Below are 20,643 nucleotides of genomic sequence, written 5' to 3'. Positions count from 1 at the left end.
TGAAGTGCAAAATTTCTCTTTCTTGTACGAATTACACTCAAAATTACTCCCGGATCTGCAAATCAAATTTTATATTCGCAGTTTTAGGAGTAATTCTGGGAGTAATTCGTAAAAAAAAAAAGGAATTTCGCAGTTCACATGTCTATGAGTAAAGAGATGCCAATATTAAAATTACTGAATTGTCTATTTATTTAACACCAAATGGACAGAATAACAAATGAGGGACTAAATTGAGCAAAAACACAAAAGTCTGGGACTAAATTGAGCGAAACACAAAAGTCTGGGACGATATTAGGTCACCAAAGTCGTTTAGGACGAAATTGAGAAAAACCACTATAGTCGAGGACGATTTTGGGTATTAACTCTTTTAATTATACTTCAATTTCATTTGACAATATACGTTATTGTATGAACTTTGTTTTTTAGTTTTATTTTTTCACACAAACTAGTTTCATTATAGTAACGCTAAAGTATCATTTTAATTACACTTTAGGTTCATTTGATAATATACATTATTGCATGAGCTCTGTCTTTTAGTTTCATTTTTCACACTCACTAGTTTTATTATAGTAACGATGAAGTATCATTTTAATTACACTTTAAGTTCATTTGACAATATATGTTATTGTATGAGATATATTTTTTAGTTTCATTTTTCGCACACACTATTTCATTATAGTAACGTTGAAGTAGCATTTTAATTACATTTCATGTTCATTTGACAATATACATTATTACATAAGCTCTATTTCTCAATTTCATTTTTCAAGCACACTAGTTTTATTATAAAAAAAAACATTAAAATATCATTTTAATTCTATTACAGTTTCATTTAACAATATACTTATTTGCAAAGTGATACACCATTGGTTCACGGTAATAGAAAAAAAAAAATGATATCGTATTGGACCATGGTTAAGCTTCGTGGATCATTGTCCGTTGTATAACAATTGTAAATACATTTACTCATCTTTGAAAATGATAACTGGGCTGATTTATTTCCAGATTTAAAGGATTCTTTCCTTATGTGTTAGGAAATAAATTTATAATCACTATACACCATTTCTGAGATGTACCTTCCTAATTTAGGCCAAGTGCCTTAATTACATTTTGGAGTTGTATATAAATACTCTGAAAAAGAAGTTGTAAATGGTTCATAATACTCTTATCTTAAGCAATAAAATGAATTCCATACGTTCATAAATTTTTTTGTTCTATTCACATATTTCTGATTAATAGTGTTGACCAACCGACAACTACTTAGATCATAAACTTTGCATAGTGAAAAAAAAAAAAAAAAAAAAAAAAAAAAAAAAAAAAAGAACAAACAAACAAACAAAGCAAATTAAATTAAGGGAAATGTGTCCTGACAAGCAACAACGTAGGGAGTAAAAGAGAACAAAGGAAAATATAAAAGTTCTAAACATCTAAATTCATGCGCATCCGGGAATCGAACCCTGGTCAGTACCGTGGGAGGGTACTATGATACCACTACACCAGATGCGCTACATGTTAACAACTTTTACTACAAATATATTAGTTCCATCTTCTTATAAACTAATTTCTCAATTTGCATAATGAAAAAAATGAATGAAAAAAAAAATTAAAAAAATAAAGCAATTTAAATTAAGGGAAAAGGGAGATTGACTTTCCATACTAAATAGTAAATGAGCCCTAACAAGTAACAACGTATGGAGTAAAAGTGAACTAAGGAACATAGTCTGGGTAGCTCAATTGGTCATAGAGGCAAAACTTTGGAAGAATGACCAGGGATTGAGTCTTACTAGCGGCAGTGTGAGTGACCATGATTTTACATTCTCCCAAATGCTCTGTCGGGCCGGAGTGGAAGAACAAATGAACATATTATGTGGGAAAATTACACTTTCCGTCCCTAAGTTATAGGATAATTGTAGAATTTATCTTCGAGTGTTGTCATGTTCACTTTTCGTCCATAAATTATCATTGACGTTTCACTTTACGTCCCTGCGTTATACTAAAATTGTAAATTTCGTCTCTATTGTTTTATTAGTAAAGGAACGAAAAGTGCAACATCTGCAATTACCCTATAACTTAGGGATGAAAAGAGAAATTTTCCCTATTATTGTCAAAGAACATGTAATTGAACTTGGTGTTTTCAAAGAATAATCAAAAGCATGCGCATCCATGCAATTAAACCTCAGTTAATACTGTGGGAGGGTAAACCACTACACCAGATGCGCTAGATTTTTATGACTTTCACTACAATTTTATTATATTTATAACTACATTTTCTTTCTTTCTTCACAGAGATGAGGCGGGGAAATTATCATAATCACAAAGTCAGAATTAGTCCAAACTTTGACGGGCAATTGGCAGACTGGCAATTCAACACAAAAGAATATGAATGTCATTATTTTATTACTAGTTTTTCACGCACATTACACGAATGGGATAATATGAATTATTTTTAAATAATTGTTTTTTGGAAACATTATATTATTTTTTTAAAATAAGTATTTCAAAAAAGATTATATAGGCTATGTTCATTCTTCTTAAAATTGAACCCCAACTCTAAGGGCCCCCACATCCTGCCCCGACAGAGTATTTGGGATATAGGCTATGTTCATGCATAGGTGATTGAATGTTGAATTTGTTTATTTAAAGCAGTAATTCAAAGTATATAGATGTCAATTCATAACATTTCACTTAACTCGTTTTTTTCTTTTGTTGTCTTCTACTCTCCCTCTCCACCTTCTAATCTCCCTCTCCTTCTCCCATCCACGGTGATCTCGGAGCAGCGTCACCTCCACCGCTCATAGCAGCTCTTCGCCGCCACACCTCCTTGCCGGAGAGGTTCAACTCCCTCTCCCTCTCCCGCTCCGGCTCCCTCTCCTTCTCCACCTCCCTCTTCTCCCTTTCCCTCAACTCTGCCTCCACTTGCTTTCTCTTCTTCTCCCTCCGGTACTCCTCGTAGTCATTCGGTCGGGCTGGATCGTACTCATCTACAACGGTGTTGGTAACGGCGACCAGTGGCAAATTTAAAGCTGGCAAATCCCCGTCGTTTCCTCCGCCTCGCTCCCCCTTCTCCGCCCTAGCCTTGTCTTCTTTCTTCTTTGTATGTTTTTCACCCATGTTCTACATGTCAGTGTGTCCAAAACGACGTTGTGTGCATGCCTATATATATACACATATATGATTTACTATTCATAGAAATTTAATTAAAATAATAAAAAATTAAAGTAATTATATAATGATTTTAATAAAATGATAATTAAAGAATAAAAAAAAGATATCATAGATAATTAGATATAGGTGTATGATAATTTGGATTGAGGAGAATTCAGAGAGAGGAGCAAGAATTGAAGCTGGAAAAAGAGGAGATAGATACTTCTTCCAATGCTGAATATACAACTGAAGCGCGCAAAAGGCGCTGGTTCAACATTCCAAATTAACAAAGTAGCAATTCTAAATTAAGAAGCTAAGGGTGGCACTGAATTCCAAGAAGGCATGCACCACTAATCAAATTGCTAATTCCAATTAAGTCAAACAAGGCAGCACAAATCAAATTGCTAATTCTAATTAAGTCAAAGGATGTCATTCTCAAAAATTAAAAGCTAGGTGGAGATCGCATTTTCCAAAATTAAAAAATTGTAACGGGATTGGACAGACAGAACAATGTTCATCGCGCTGTCACGTCAACTTCCTACCAACTTATGAAAATAACGTCGTTTTAGGCCAAAACGCACAATACATTGTGCGCTCTGGTGCACGATATAATTTCAATCGTTATACTCTACACCACGACGCGCGTAGCACTGTGCGCCTCCCAAAACAACGTCGTTTTGGAAGGTGCGGTAGGAAGTTGCTGTGATTATGTATATTTGTTCATACAATTATGTACATTCTTTTTATACAATTATATACATCCGAATCAGGAAATTTTTGTGTATTATGTTAAGAGTTGATGTGTATTATGTTAAAAGTTTATGTTTATTATGTATTATGTTAGATTATGTGTATTATCTTTTAAAAAACAGTATGTATATTTTGTTATACAATTATGTACATTCATGTATACAATTATGTACATTCATGTATAACATTATGTACATTTTTGAACATGAGTTTTTTTTTAAAGAAAAATTAACTGCCAAACACTGGGGCGGGAAATTTCCAAAAATGAAAATAAAAATTGAAACGACGTCGTTTTGCATCTGAGCGCACAATGCAACGCGCGTGATGTAGGATATAAATTGCCATATAATTTGCCATCACAAATTTGGGTCAAAGTACATATTGGGCTAGGCTGTTGGCTATAAGGCTATTGCATTGCTTCGAAAATGCAATCCTTATACTATGGACCATAGTGTATGTATATTTACTTTATATTGGGAATTTTTTGTATCTTGTGTTACGAAATTTTGTACTTTAAAAGTATAAATTTTGTACATAAAATAAATTATTGATTGTGTCTTATGTTATGAATTTATGTGTTGTATTGTGCCTATAAACACAAATTTTGTACCTAAGTCAGATTTAAAAAATAAATAAATATATAACCTATGTAGGGTTGTTATACACTGGACCATAGTCCATAGTGTTATGTAGACCATGGTTATCAAATGAATTTTAGTAGAATAAAAATGATATTTTAGTGTTGCTAAAATTAAATTAATGTGTGTGAAAAATGAAACTATAAAACAGAGCTCATTCAACAACGTATATTGTCAAATGAAACTGTAGTATAATTAAAATGATACTTCATTTTACCAAAATGGTCCCTTGACTATAGCAAAATTACCAATTTGGTCACAAGTTAATGGTTGACTAACGATCAAACAAACAGAGGACCAAATTAGTTAAGATTTTTAAAGTTGAGGGACTTAATTGGTCAAAAAAATAGTCAAGGACCAAATTGATAATTTCACTATAGTCAAGGGACCATTTCAGTAATTAACTCGTTAAATAACTTTATAGAATGTGCAAGTATTTTAAGGTGTTGATCCACAGGGAATGATATGTTAAACACTAACTCGAATTGATTTTTATGATACTAGATTACTAGTTCGACCGCTAAGGAGTATAAGTACATAAACAAATATATCTATACTAAATGTAAAGTGCATGGATTGATCTAATACTTATTTTAAGCCAAACTAAGATAGAAATATAGCTTAATTTCTTACGAATTGAGTAACTGTGCTAAAGTCTTTGGTGTCACTCCTATGATATATCCGAATGTACTAAATGCAAGATTGCTACTTCATTCCTTAATTTACAAGCAATGTTAGCCATTTAAGAACCTAAACGCTAAAGTCTCTGGTTTTGGTATTTTCTTTGACTCTATATATTTCAATTTTTTTTTTCTTGTAGGTCTCAAATGCAAAGGATGATCCTTATGGATACTTCAATTTTAATTAACTTTTATGGATACAAGTATACAACATTTGTTATGTGATATTAGCATTCACCTTATTGTAATATTATATCTTGATAATATTATTATATTTGTACAATCTATCCCTCAAAATCCTTTTTTTTTTTTTTCAATTCATGGTCTTACCAAATCCTTGGAGGTTGACATTAAGTTTTTGCTTAAGCCTGATTGCTAACATTTTCACCAAATCTTTGTCTAGCACCCAGTTCATGTAATTGTGTTCCAATCTTAGTTTTCGTGTTAGGTGTTAGAGGTGTAGGGGTAAGGGTAAGGGTCTTCATTTAATTTTCTACTCCGATCCATTTTCACCAAAAGTCCCTAGCTTTTAACTTAATTGCATTATTAAAATTGTTGGAAACAAAAAATGTTGGAAAAAGTCAAAACATTACTAAAAATGTTGTAAAGACCCAAATATACCCTATTGTTTGCTAGTCAACTTTCAAAAGAGCACAATTCAAGTCTTAAAGAGCATAACGTGTGAAAGATCATAAGGTTGATATTTAGGGTGTGTTTGGTTCGCACATGGGAATTGGAATCGGAATGGGTATCAAATACTTGGTAATGGTAATGGATTTTGGTGAAAGTATTTAACATGTTTGGTAGTAGGGTAGAATAAGAATGGTTACTAATAGTAGTGCTTAAGAATGAATAAGGGAATGAAACCCTTTTTTTATTTGGGTATGAGTTTTTCAATTGATGGAGTATTCGAAACACATAGTTGTGTTCTAAAAACCTATCAACCAAACAATAACAATCACTTTCGTACACATTCCTATGGACAAAATTAAACCCATCAACCAAACGTACCCTTAATGTGCAAAAAGATGAAAAGTGCAGAGCTTAGGGACTAAAAATAAGCATGATCAACGACTAGGGACGAATTATACAATTATCATATAATTTAGGGAGGAAAAATATAATTTTAATTTTCTTAATATTTATGAGGAAAAGTTAACCCTTTGACCAATGTTTCATATAACCAAGGGTCAGGCGGTCATCAGCAGTCAAAATGTTTAGTCAAGGAGTTTCTCTACTTTGCACTTTGACCAAGTTAACCCTTTATTCTTCCCAACGACAAATGACCCTTTTATAGGAGCACAATTATTTTAAAAGCAAGTTTAGTCAATGGAGCAGAATATGTCTACGAGTATAATCTGTGACTTGAAAAATATCATCTGCATTAATTGTATGAAAGTTTCGAGGAAATTACATGGCAAAGCTGGAAGAGCTACAAAGTTAAAAAACCTGAAGAAACAAGATCAGAACGGTAGAAAGAATATTTATCTGTCAGAAGAAACTTAAAGATCAACATTTTAGTGAAAAATATCTATTTATTAGAAGCAACTTGAAAATCAAGTCAGATAAAAATCATTTTAAATTGTTTTAACAAGTTTTTCAATTTGTGAGGCCATTCAAATTTCAAATGAGAAGAGAGAGAACCGAGCTGAGCATGAGGTAGGAATGTAGAAAATGTATTTCAAGTACAAATTTTGAAAGATGTTTTTTCTTTTTGAGTCAAAATAGATCAATTTTCTTTTGACCATGATAAATATTTTTCATTAACTTCATTATATTTTCCGTTTATATAATTAAACACTGAAAAATTCCAAATGCCTAGCGAAACTTTGACCGTGCTCCTTTCACACTTTATGCTCTTTAAGACTTATGCTCGGTTGAAAGTTGAGTCTTTACAACATTTTTAGTAATGTTTTGATTTTTACCAACATTTTTAGTAATGTTTTGACTTTTACCAACATTTTTAGTAATGTTTTGATTTTTACCAACTTTTCTAGTAATGTTTTAACTTTTACCAACATTTTTAATAATATTTTGACTTTTACCAACATTTTTAGTAATGTTTTGAATTCTCCTCTGAATTCTCCTCAGTCGTCATTGACGGCGAGTTCTCCTCAATCCGAAGATGAAGTATTCAGTATTAGAAGAAGTATCTATCTCCTCTTTTTCCAGCTTCTTGCTCCTCTCTCTGAATTCTCCTCTTTTTCCAGCTTCTTGCTCCTCTCTCTGAATTCTCCTCAATCCGAAGATGAAGATCCCTGCACCTCTACTCTGCTCCGTTTTCATTGTCTCTTTAGTCGCATTAACGTCTTCTTCTTCAGATGACTACTGCTCCCCTTACTCATGCAACCACGTCTCGGGACCGGAAATCAAGTTTCCTTTCCGGGTCATCGGCCGGCAACCGGAGCGGTGCGGCTACCCCAACCCGGGGTTTAATCTCTCCTGCAATCACCAAGGGGAAACGATTCTCACCCTCCCGTCAACTCCAGGCAGTTTCGTGGTGAACGATATAGACTACGCCTCCCAAATCATACGAATCTCTGACCCTCACAAATGCCTTTCCCAAAGAATCTTAAACCTTTCTCTGGCCGGCAGCCCGTTCCGGGCTCCCAACGGTACGCGTTACACAATCCTGAGTCGTCCGTTTGCGTCTATGCCCAAGCTGATGGTGTTTGCCGTGCCGAGTTCTTTTTGGCTGAAGGCGCCGGCGGAGTTAATAGTTGCAGAGAATGTTAGCATACCCAGCGCTGTAATAATCTGGGAGATGGCCGTTATTACTCAGCTGGAGTTGCGGTGGGAGAAGCTCTGGGCGGCTTCAGCTCCGATGAGGGTTTGGAAATTGAATTGGTTGCTCCGATCCTCCTCCTCATCCCAATTCTTCCAAAGGTAGTAATTCAATTCCGATCCTCACATTTTCTAATGAGTTAATACCCAAAATAGTCCCTCGACTATGTCGTAATTACCAATTTGGTCCTCAACTATTATTCTTACCCAATTAAGTCCTCAACTATATAATTTTTACCCAATTTAGTCCTTTGTCAATTTGACTGTTTGTTGACTGTCAAAAGTGGAAATAAAGTTGTAATTTTACAAGTTTTCTCCTTCCTCCTCATTTAGCAGCGCCAAACCATGTAGCAATAAGCTCCGGTTGGGTTCTAAACCTGTCAGTATCGAAGTAGTGGTTATGCATCGGATAGCCCATGAATTTGATTTCCAACGATTTTTTGACGATCGAAATCTGATCGAAGTGTATTGCTGCATGGTTTGGCTCTGCTAAATGGAGATGAAGGAGAAATTTTGTAAAATTATAATTTTATCCCGACTTTTGACAGTCAACAAACAGTCAAATTAATACAGAGGACTAAATTAGGTAAGAATTGTATAGTTGATGACTAAATTGGGTAAGAATTGTATAATTGAGGACTTAATTGAGTAAAAGTTACATAGTTGAGGACTTAATTGGGTAAGAATGGTAGTTGAAGACCAAATTGGTAATTATGACATAGTCGAGGGACCATTTTGGGTATTAACTCTTTTCTAATTTTTTAGTATAATCGATGACTTAGAATCAATCAATCGCAGCAGCAGGGATTTGATCTCGTTTTTGGTTGGTTTGGAAACTGAAAACTGAAAATCGACCATGAATAGTAACAGAGGCATCATCACTCATCACTAGTAGTCTAGTACATCTATATCAATATTTTTTTTTGCTTAAAAATTTGTATTCTATAGGGATTCCAAGGAGTGCAAAGTATGGGATTATTGTGGGTGCAGCAATACCTAGCCTTCTCTGTCTAATCGGACGACTATTTTGCGGTTATCGCAAAATCAAGAACTTCACCCTGAACTTCCATAACAGCCAGGTAACCGGCGAGCTTCCCATCATGAAACTACCGCCAATGCCCACCGCCCGCGGAGGCGGACTGGGTCGACAAACAATCCAATCCTACCCAACGATGGTTCTGGGTGAGAGCTTGCAACTTCCGAACCCAAATGGAAATACTACTTGTCCAATATGCCTGTCGGAGTACCAAGCGGAAGAGATCCTTGGGAGTATACCGGATTGCAACCATTATTTCCACGCTAATTGCATCGATGAGTGGCTTGGGCTCAATGCCACTTGCCCCTTGTGCCGGAAATCGCCGGAGAGTTTGGGGCCCGACTGTTGTCGCTATCATTAACTTCACAAACAACGTCTCTTTTGTAAGTGTACAAATGATACACGTTAAATCCCTTTATGTTGGCTAATTTATTTGACAAAATAATCAGAATTTATTTGTGAGATTAGCCTATGAACCATGGACCGTCTCCCACCAAAAGGTATGAATTTATATTTCTACAGCATGAGTTCATTTGGAGGCTTTCGAAATTATGAAGAAGAATACTAGTTATGGACAGTGATGTTAATAAGCTTTGAAGAATTAAACATGTGGTCATGGTTTAATTGGAGATATGCAAAATATGGTATTAAAATTATGGGAATTATGAATCTGATCTATTATCTATTATTAAGCATGGAGTAATTAGTTGTGGTTGAGATTTGTTCAAGTATGGTTGAGATTAATTAATGGCGTATGATTAGCTCCATATTGGGAAAGTTCGTTAATGAAATTTGAGTATAAAAGGAAAGTTCTTTCCCCCACTCAAGTGGTGAGATTCGTATATCATTATTAAAGGAAAATTCTCACATATCACTACCGCATATATATTTGTTATATTTTGAAGTACAATCTCGCTGGAACATTCAAACAACATCAAGTTCAGCAGCATCAACATTTGAGGTCAATGAAGGCATGCACGTACCAATCTCGTGAAGGATGTTAGGAAGGTTGTAGTTGGTAGTAGTGGTTGTTAGCCGTGTGTACTAACCCCTTATAAACCTTGGTGAACATCTAGTGGATTGGGCAGACGTGAGTTGCCCCGCAGACGTAGGAGAAGTGCTCCGAACTGCGTGATCATTTCCTTGTGTTCCGGGTTTTATTTTTCGGATTTTATTTTTCCTTGCTTTATTTTATGTTCATTTCGTTCATAAAACAAATATTTAAAGGATAGTTCATTTATCTTTATAAAACCAATTAGAACACATAGCTAGGTTGTTTACTTGCTTTCAAGACCCACGTACAATTTCATCCTTCAATTCATCATGAGTTTTAGCTTAGATTATTAGGGATCATGAATATAATATAATATGCACTTAACAAAAATGCAATGTGTAGTACGAGGAGAGGCTAAGAATTGAGGAACATAATTAACATCAAAAGATGTGTGGTGGTGCAATGATATATAAATACTGCAAAGATCCAACTATGCTCATGTACTTAGTGCAATTTCTCACAAGTTATAATAATAACTTGCATTTGGATAGAGTTGAATTGTTTAGGTTCTTAAATGGCTAACATTGCTTGTAAATAAAGGAAGTAGCAATCTTGCATTTAGTACATTCGGATATATCATAGGAGTGACACAAAAGACTTTAGCACAGTTACTCAATTCGTAAGAAACTAATAAGCTATATTTCTACCTTAGTTTGGTTCAAAATAAGTATTAGATCAATCCATACTCTTTACCCTGTTGTATATTATATTTTATGTCTCTAGTCTCTTCATTTGTTACATTTAGTATAGATATATTTGTTTATGTACTTGTACTCCTTAGCGGTTGAACTAATATCATAAAAATCAGTTCGAGTTAGTGTTTAACATCTCATTCCCTGTGGATCAACACCTTAAAATACTTGTACGTTCTATAAAGTTATTTAACTCATAATACTACAACCAACTAAGAAACAACCTCGACTAATAATAATACTGATGGGTTAGATACTATTCTAGTACATTATTGAGGGACACATTTATGAAAACTTTTACTATGGACTATGATCCATGTAGCAGCGTAGACCATGAAACAAAATGACGATTTATCATTTTAATTACACTTCAATTTCATTTGACAATATATGTTATTGTGTGAGCTTTGTTTTTTAGTTTCATTTTTTTTTTTGACACAAACTAGTTTCATTATAGTAACGCTAAAGTATCATTTTAATTACACTTTAGGTTAATTTGACAACATACATTATTGCATGAGCTATGTCCTTTAGTTTCATTTTTCACACTCACTAGTTTTATTATAGTAACAGATGGATTTAATTAACCTGGAGTATAGTAGACCGAATTACTAAACCCGATAATAAAGTAAATGGACAATACGGTAATAAAAGACAAGGCATATATTTTGCGGAGACAATTCTTGTATGTGATAATAGTTTGTAGGAGAATGTAATAATTAGACAAGAGAATTAGATGTCCTAAACAAGACAATGACGCATGCTTTTATACCAAGCTACCTTCCAACCGCCCCATGAGAATAGGGTGGGCGGTTGGATCTCCTTTGACCGGGTCTGCGCGCCCACGCCCGAGGCCGCCCTTCGTCACAAGCCCTCGGAGTTGCCCCAGCCGAGGCCGACGCCAACTGAGGTCGACCCCAGTCGAGGTCTCCCTTGACCTCTTGGGTCGCATCTCCTCTTCTTTGGCTTGGTTTGCCCCGAGTCCGTTCCTAGTATATCCATCAATAACGTTGAAGTATCATTTTAATTACACTTAAGGTTCATTTGACAATGGCCTTGTTTGATAAAACGGCTGTTAGCTGATAGCTGTTGACTGTTAGCTGATTGTGTTAATTAGAGGGTATAAATAGTTGATAACATTAACTGATTGTATAAAAGTGTTTGGTAAATTAGCTGTTAGCTTATAGCTGTTTGGTATAATTTTTTTTCTCAAAAAGCTAATTGAAAAAGTTGCTTAGAGTAGCATTTTGAATTTTAGCCTTTTAGAGTTGCAAAAAGCTAATTAACCAAACATTTATATTGATATTTTAACTAAATCATACAATTAATAGTGGTCAAATAAGCCAAAATTGGCCTATAGGCCAATTTTTTACCAAACAGGGCCAATATATATTATTGTAAAAACAGTTATGTTTCTTAGTTTCATTTTTCATACACACTAGTTTCATTATAATAACGTTGAAGTAGCATTTTAATTACTTCAAGTTCATTTGACAATATACATTATTGCATGAACTCTGTTTTTCAGTTTCATTTTTCAAATACACTAGTTTTATTATATAAAACATTAAAGTATCATTTTAATTGTATTACAATACCATTTAACAATATACTTATTTATAAAGTGATATACCATTGATTCACACTAACGAAAAAAATGATATCGTATTGGGCCATGTTCGACACAGACATGCACACAGCACTTTGTGGATCATTATCCACTGTATAACAGTTGTACATTTACTCATCTTCGAAAATGAGGCAAATTATGCCCTGGAAACGTGTTCACCGTGAATGGTGAACACAAGGGCAAAACGACGTCGTTTTTAGGCAAAAAAAAAAAAAAATCGCGGATGTGGAGTTAACGGCAGGCGTTGATCAAATTATGAATTTTCTGTTATGAGATTATGAATGTAATGAAAATTCATAATCTCATAACAGAAAATTCATAATCGCATAACAGAAAATTCATAATCGCATAATAGAAAATTCATAATCTCATAACAGAAAATTCATAATCTCATAACAGAAAATTTATAATCTCATAATTGAAAATTCATAATCTTATAACAGAAAATTCATAATCTCATGGTTCCAAAGTGAATGTGTAGGCATGGTTCCAAAGTGAATGTGCAGGCATGGATTCATAATTTATGAATGTCCGTGATTTCGGACGGGAATGTGTAGGCATGGTTCCAAAGTGAATGTGCAGGCATGAATTCATAATTTATGAATATCCGAAATCATTGTTCACCTCAAATTAAAGTGAAACCGCAAAATGTGAAAATGAAGAAGAAAAGTCACGCAATTAATTAAGAAAAAAAAAAAGAGATAACGGTGTACTAACACCGTTGGAACCGTATTCACCATGAATGGTGAACACGGTTCCATGGCATAACGCTCCCGAAAATGACAACTGGGCTGATTTATTTTCAGATTTAAAAGATTGTTTTCCTTATGTGTTAGGAAATAAATTTATAATCACTATATACAATTTATGGGATTGGTTGGATATGATTTACCTTCCTAATTTAGGCCAAGTGCCTTAATTACTTTTTGGAGTTGTATAAATACTATGAAAAAGAACTTGTAAATGGTTCGTAATACTATTATTTTAAGCAATAAAATGCATTTTATACTTTCTTAATTTTTTTTGGTTCTATTTACATAGTTCTAAGCAAATCTTACCTCCTACAGTTTAAAATAGCTTGGATCAAATCACAATATGATGAGTTTAATAGAGCCTTTATAAGAGCCGAAGGACCCCTTGCCCAAGCTAATCACCGGGAATGGAAACACTTTGCATGGTCCAAACCGGACGAAGACGCTATCAAGATTAATGTTGATGGTTCAGTAGACTTACAAACCAACAGAGCCACTTGTGGAGGCGTTTTACGTGACCATACGGGCCAGTGGAAACAAGGATTTGTATACGCGATTGGCAACTGCTCTCATCTTGAAGCTGAAGCCTGGGCACTTCCGAAGGGGATCCAATTAGCCTCCAGGATGGGTAACAACAAAGCCATTTTCGAAAGTGACTCTAGTTTGTTAGTTGATTATGTCAATAGCAATAGAGCACCGTCTATTTCCGCGTACAACATCATGGAAGCATGCAAAAAGGAGTTGCGAAGATTTGAATCTTGGCAAGTAGTAAAGATAGCCCGTGAACAAAACGGCGTTGCGGATGCCATAGCCAAACAAGCAAAGCACTTCCCCAAAGGAATGCATGTATTAGAAAACCCCCCTGACTTTGTAATAGATTTAATAAAGGATGATATGGCAGGTGTCCCGGCCTGGAGGCATACTTGTAATTTGAACTAATGAGCTTTAAATAAAGTGGGTATCCCCCCTCTTCAAAATTTAAAAAAAAATTAATAGTGTTGACCAATCGACAACTACTTAGGTCTTAAATAACCAACGAACAAACATGTATTCCTTCCTCTTATTAACTAATTTCTCAATTTGCATAGTGCAAAAAAAAAAAAAAAAAAACAAAAACAAAAAAAAAAACAAAAACAAAAAAAACAAAAACAAAAAACAAAAAGAAAAAAAAACAAAGCAATTTGAATTAAGGGGAAATGTGCCCTGACAAGCAACAACGTAGGGAGTAAAAAAGAACAAAGGAACTTCATGTTTGTGTTTTCAAAGTTCAGAATTGAATTCACGTGCATTTGGGGAATTGAACCACGGTCAGTATTGGTGGACAGTACTATGATACCACTACACCTAATGCACTAGATGTATACAACTTTTATTACAAATATCTTATATTTTCAGTATCTTATTAACCAGAGACGGATGCACATTGTTAGTGCAGGGGCCTTGCACCGCAAATTATGCTGTGCAACCGAATGCACCTTGCAAGGTGCATACGGTTGCAAAACGGCGCCGTTTTGGTTAAAAAAACGCGCGTCCCACTTAAAAAAGAAATCAGGTTCGATTCCCGACAATAGCATTTTTATATATCCAGAAATTCATAACTATATAACCACAATTTCATAACTATATATCCACAATTTCATAACTATATATCCACAGTGAATGAATGAAGTAAAAATCCACAACGAATGAATGAATGAAGTAAAAATCCACAATGAATGAATGAATGAAGTAAAAATCCACAATGAATGAACTAAATATCCACAATATATGATTGAACTAAATATCCACAATAAATGAACTAAATATCCACAATTTCATAACTATATATCCACAATTTCATAACTATATATCCACAGTGAATGAATGAAGTAAAAATTCACAATGAATGAATGAATGAAGTAAAAATCCACAATGAATGAACTAAATATCCACAATATATGATTGAACTAAATATTCACAATGAATGAACTAAATATCCATAAATTCATAACTATATAACCACAATTTCATAACTATATATCCACAATTTCATAACTATATATCCACAATAATGCTATTGCTGAGAGTCGAACCTGATTTTTTTTTTTTAAAAGTAGGACGCGCGTTTTTAATCAAAACGACGTCGTTTTGAACCGTATGCACCATGCGCATGGTACATTCGGTTGCACAGCATAACTATTGGCCTTGCACCCCCCCTCCCCCCTCCTCCAAAAAAAAAAAAATTAATATAATACTAATATGAGTGAAGCCTTTGGAGAATTTAGAGGATTTATTAATTGGGCGTTTTGGGCCCTTGGCCCCCCCTTCCCCAAAAAAATATTAATAGTATATATATATTTTTTTGGCCCCCTTTACTAAAGTATTAATCCTTCACCAAAGTATTTTTTTGGAACTGTGTCCATCTTGCAAGGTAAACACGGTTCTATGTTCATAATTACTGAATTATATGTTCATAATTATAAAGTTATATATTCATAATTTTAGAACTTTATATTCATAATTATTGAGCTCTATATTTATAATTACAGAACTCTATGTTCATAATTACTTAATTATATGTTCATAATTATAAAGCTATATTTCATAATTTTTGAACTTCATATTCACAATTATTGAATCTATATATTCATAACTACAAAATTATATGTTCATAATTTTTGTACTATATATTCATAATAATGAACAATTTTACTATTGATTGCAATGCATCTTGTGTCATCTACTAAGTTGCTTATTCAAAATTTAAGAGATAATGGACGAGATGAATTAGTTGCAAGTGTGAAGTCTTTTTGTGAAACTGTCAACATAATTGTGCCGAATTTTGATACTCAATATATTGCAAGAAGAGGAGGTCTAGGCATCAACAAGATGAATTAACAATTAGGCATCATTACAAATTTGATATTTTTAAGGGAAAGGGTCAAATAGACCCTTTAACTTTTGATGAAAAAGCAATTAGGCCCTCAAACATTAAAAAGGTTCAATTACACCCTCGAACTCTTTAAAATTGTACAATTAGACCTATTTACAGGTAATCAACAGGTTAACAGGTAAAAAAAGTTTAATTTTTTTTTTAATTTAATTTTTGCCCGCTCGTCGCCGACGACGTTCTGGAAAGTGGCCTACGTCGCCTCCTTCCAAGTTGGAAGGAGGCGACGGCGGTTGCCTCCTCCTTGATTGAAAGGAGGAAGCAAACGTCAGCAATATAGGTTTGATGATAAAACAATGGAGTTAATTATTCTCAGTTCATCGTTAGATCCAAAAGAGATGCGTATATCATTCAGAATTGATGACGTTTGCAAGTTGGTTGATAAGTTTTACCATCAAGCTATGGAGTTAATTATTCTCAGTTCATCGTTATTCTCTCTCAAATTAATATTAGCCCCCGGCACCAACAAATCATGGCTCCGTCCCTGTTATTAACTAATTTCTCAATTTGCATAATGAAAAAAATGAAAGAAAAAAAAATCAATTTAAATAAAGGGAAAGGAGGAGATTGAATTTCCATACTAAATAGTAACTGAGCACTAACAAGTAACAATGTACGGAGTAAAAGAGATAAGGAACATATTATCGTCAAAGAACATTATATTGAATTTTGGGTTTAAAGTACATATGAGGTCCCTGTATTATATTATTTTGTTCAATTTTGTTCATACTAGTCCCTATACTTTAAAAATGAAACAATTAAGGACAATAGCTAATGTGAGCAAATATTTATGTATTTATTTTGGACATATTAATGTAATATATTGGTGATACAAATAATTAATTTTAAATATTTATAAAATAATATATGAGTTGGCATGTAAGTATGATGACGTGGCAGAGATAATGTTAGCGCCATATAAGCTATTATCTCTAATTGTTTCACTTTTTAAAGTACAAGAACTAAATTGAACAAAATTAATGTAGAAGGACTAAATTGAACAAAACACTATAGTACAAGGACCTTATAGGTACTTTGACCACTTTGGGGTGTATTTAATCATGACTTTTGTAGACTTTTAAAATGATAGATTTTAATAAATTTTGATTGATTTTTATAGATTCGTTCAAAATTTTTTAAAATTTTGTAAAACTTTATAAAAGTCTATTAAAAAATATTAATAAACTTTTATCAATTTTTTTACTTTAAAAAGTCTACAAAAGTCATTGAACTTCTAAATTGAATACATCTTTACAAATTTTCAATGATTTCGATTCTTATCATTTATAATTTTCTTACAAAAATGTTATAATATATCATAAAATTCTTGTTATTATATAGTTCTTCACCCACATCAACATTATTCTCAACATTATTATTTTTATCCATAGTATGGTGAAACTTATATGTTAATTACTTATAGAGTTAATTACCAAAATGGTCCCTAGCCTTGACTATAGTGAAATTACCAATTTGATCCTCGACTATTTTTTTGACCAATTAAGTCCTCAACTTTAAAAATTTTAACCAATTTGGTCCTCCGTTAGTTTTGTCGTTAGACTTCCGTTAACTTGGGACCAAATTGGTAATTTTTCTATAGTCAAGGGACCATTTCAATAATTAACTTTATGTGTGGGCAATTCGGTTCGGTTTTTCCGAACTAAATCGTACCGAACATTAAAGTAATTAACCGTACTGAATGATTCGGTTAAAACTGATTGGAAATACCGTTTGATTTTATTTAATAATAATAATAATAATAATAATAATAATAATAATAATAATAAAGGAAATATGGTTCGGTTGCACGGTAAAGGAGGCACCAAGGGCTTGAATTTACTTCTTTATTATTAGTATTATTATTATTATTATTATTATTATTATTATTATTATTATTATTATTATTATTATTATTATTATTACTATTATATTTTAAATAAAATCAAACGGTATTCCCTTTCGGTTTTTAACTTGGTACGGTTAATTACTTCAATGTTTGGTATGGTTCGATACGGGAAAATCGAACCGTATTACCACCCTTAAAGTTAATTACTGAATTGGTCCCTTAGCTTGACTATAGCAAAATTACCAATTTGGTCCCAAGTTAACGGAAATCTAATGGCAAAACTAACGGAGGACCAAATTGGTTAAGATTTTTAAAGTTGAGGATTTAATTGGTCAAAAAAAAAATAGTCAATGACCAAAATTGATAATTTTACTATAGTCAATGGACCATTTTGGTAATTAACTCTAACTTATATATTACTAATAAGCATTAAAAAACTATTTCATAAGAAATTCATAACAATATTGAACACTAAAATGTATAGTAACATAATTGTTCAAATAAAATATTTAAAAATATAATTACTAGTGCATAAAATTAAAAAATTAAAAATGATACATTGCTAGACATCAAGCAAAGAACTATTATTTGTAATAGCAATTTGGGACTGCAAACAGCTACAAGGAGCTACTGTTTGCAGTCCCAAATTATTTTTACGAACAGTAGTTTGCTATTCGTAAATCGTAATAACATGTTGTTAAAAAAAAATTACAGATATAAACATAAAAAAGAATAAAAATTAAAATGTATAAGTATTTATATGAATATTATGAAACATATAGTAAAATTTGACGGTGATAGATGAAAATTTTGCTTTGTTCATGTATTTAGGGAGAATTAGATAAAATTTAGAAGTTATGGAGAAAAGTTCATAGAGAAAGTTTAGAAATTAAGGATAAAAAGTTTGTAGAAAAAAAATAATAAAAAATCAAAATAAACAAGAAATAATGAAGTAAAAATAATATTATTTTGAATTTTTAGAGGAAGATTGTAAAGTTTATGAGAGAAAAAAAAATTGATAGAGTTTAGGTACGAAGAAAATATAGGATAATGAAAAAATAATAATTTATTGAATTTAGGTAAAGGTTTATAAAGTTTAAATAGGGAGACAAAATAGAGATTAAATAAAGAGAGAAAACATTCAAGTTAGTTGAAAGAAAATTTTGAAATCTTGGGGTTGATGGTTGGATTTTAACTATTTATATTTGAAAATGAAAAATATACAAAAGTCCTAAAATTTAAAAGTCTACAAAAGTTCATAACTTTTTTAATACAGCATGATCGACTTTTAAAGAATCTTTAAAAGTCTTAATCGAATACCACCCGAATTTAAAAGTCTACAAAAATTCATAACTTTTTGAATACCGAATGACTTTTAAAGGCTCTTCAAAAGTCAATACCATCCAACTTTTAAAGACTCTTTAAAATTCTTGATTGAATACTGCATGACTTTTAAAGATTTCTTAAAAGTTTGAATTGAATATCTACAAACTTTTAAAGTCCATAAAAATCAAGATTGAATACACATCTTATGGGGTGTTTGGTAGGATGGAATTGTAATTCCATTCCTACCAAACTTCATGAAATTACAATTCCATGGCAAATGAATATTTTACCTTTATTCTTATTATTATACTAGTGTTTTCACGCGCATTGCGCGAATGAGATAAGGCCCAATGATTATTTTTAAATAAGTAATAAGTAATTCGAAGTATATCAATGCAAGATTATATATAGGAGATGTTAATGCATAGCTAATTGAATGTTGAATTTGTTTATCTAAATCAGTAATTCAAAGTATATATAAATGCAAGATAATATATGAGAGATTGATTATAATTGTCACTATAATAAATGTTTGCAACTTTGCAATAACGCTAGTCTAAATACTTAATCTAAAAATGATAGTCTAAATAAAAATACTACATTCGATTTAAATTTCTCTAAGTCTTCTTTATTCTCTTTTGGGTAGCATTTGTCATTGTCTTCATCTTCAATACTTGTCCTCATCTTTTTTTTTTTTTTATTCGTAGTGTGTCATGTGCAATTGGATTACTGGTGGTAGCATAAAGGGCGGTGTCATGCAATGAGATTATGGTGTAGTAAGTTTTAGATTTGTCTTGCTATGTATATGATTGAGGTCTTAGTTGTACTATGAATTCTTTATTTTGTAAGCGTCTGTTGTTAATTGGCAGTGATAGTTTTTTCCCCCTACATGTTTCATGTGTTGTGAGATGTGTGTCGTAGATTATCATGTGAAAGTATTGAACAAAATATTAATATGTATTATATTTGTATAAAATACTTGGTAAATAAATTATATAACATATTTTGTATTATAACTTTGATATTTAATTACAATATATTGTAAAAAAGAATACAATAACAATGTAGTGAATATAATTAATTAATAAATTTGAAGATATGGAATCTTTGAATTGTAGAAAATAAAGATAATATAATTAATGAAATTATATCTATTTTTAATGTTTTTATAATGAATTTTGTTTTTGAATAAAGGCAATATAGACATCTCGTTATAAATTAATTAAATGCGTATATATGTATTATTTTTTGTTGTAGCTACTAATTTATTTAATTTAATAAGAATAATAATTAATAAAGTAGGGTATTTGTTGCTACAAGTGTCAATAGAGAATGATAATAAATAATTCGAAATATATGATTACAATAGATATTGCTATAAT

General features: G+C 32.3%; 1 protein-coding gene, 1 non-coding gene and 1 pseudogene across 2 annotated transcripts; 2 read left to right on the top strand and 1 right to left on the bottom strand.

Annotated features, from left to right (window-relative positions):
• Nucleotides 1–1,436: 1,436 nt before the first annotated feature.
• On the bottom strand, nucleotides 1,437–1,506 carry TRNAG-CCC. Its single transcript has one exon. It is a non-coding gene; the product is annotated as a tRNA-Gly (tRNA).
• A 5,954-nt stretch (nucleotides 1,507–7,460) lies between these two features.
• On the top strand, nucleotides 7,461–8,102 carry LOC109157035 (RING-H2 finger protein ATL22-like). Its single transcript, XM_019304917.1, has one exon. It carries the CDS (start codon nucleotides 7,461–7,463, stop codon nucleotides 8,100–8,102), a length of 642 nt encoding a protein of 213 aa, XP_019160462.1.
• Nucleotides 8,103–9,168: 1,066 nt separating this feature from the next.
• Nucleotides 9,169–20,643, top strand: part of LOC109157034 — a 15,428-nt pseudogene continuing 3,953 nt past the window's right edge.

The sequence above is a fragment of the Ipomoea nil genome, unplaced genomic scaffold (assembly GCF_001879475.1).
Source record: "Ipomoea nil cultivar Tokyo-kokei standard unplaced genomic scaffold, Asagao_1.1 scaffold2761, whole genome shotgun sequence".
NCBI classification, from domain to species: Eukaryota; Viridiplantae; Streptophyta; class Magnoliopsida; order Solanales; family Convolvulaceae; genus Ipomoea; species Ipomoea nil.
The sequence above is the reverse complement of the archived record's forward strand: the minus strand, read 5'-3'. Positions and strand labels throughout refer to the sequence as shown.

Coding starts and splice junctions, on each gene's coding strand:
- LOC109157035 (XM_019304917.1), top strand. CDS start 7,461: ATGAAGATCCCTGCACCTCTACTCTGCTCCGTTTTCATTGTCTCTTTA.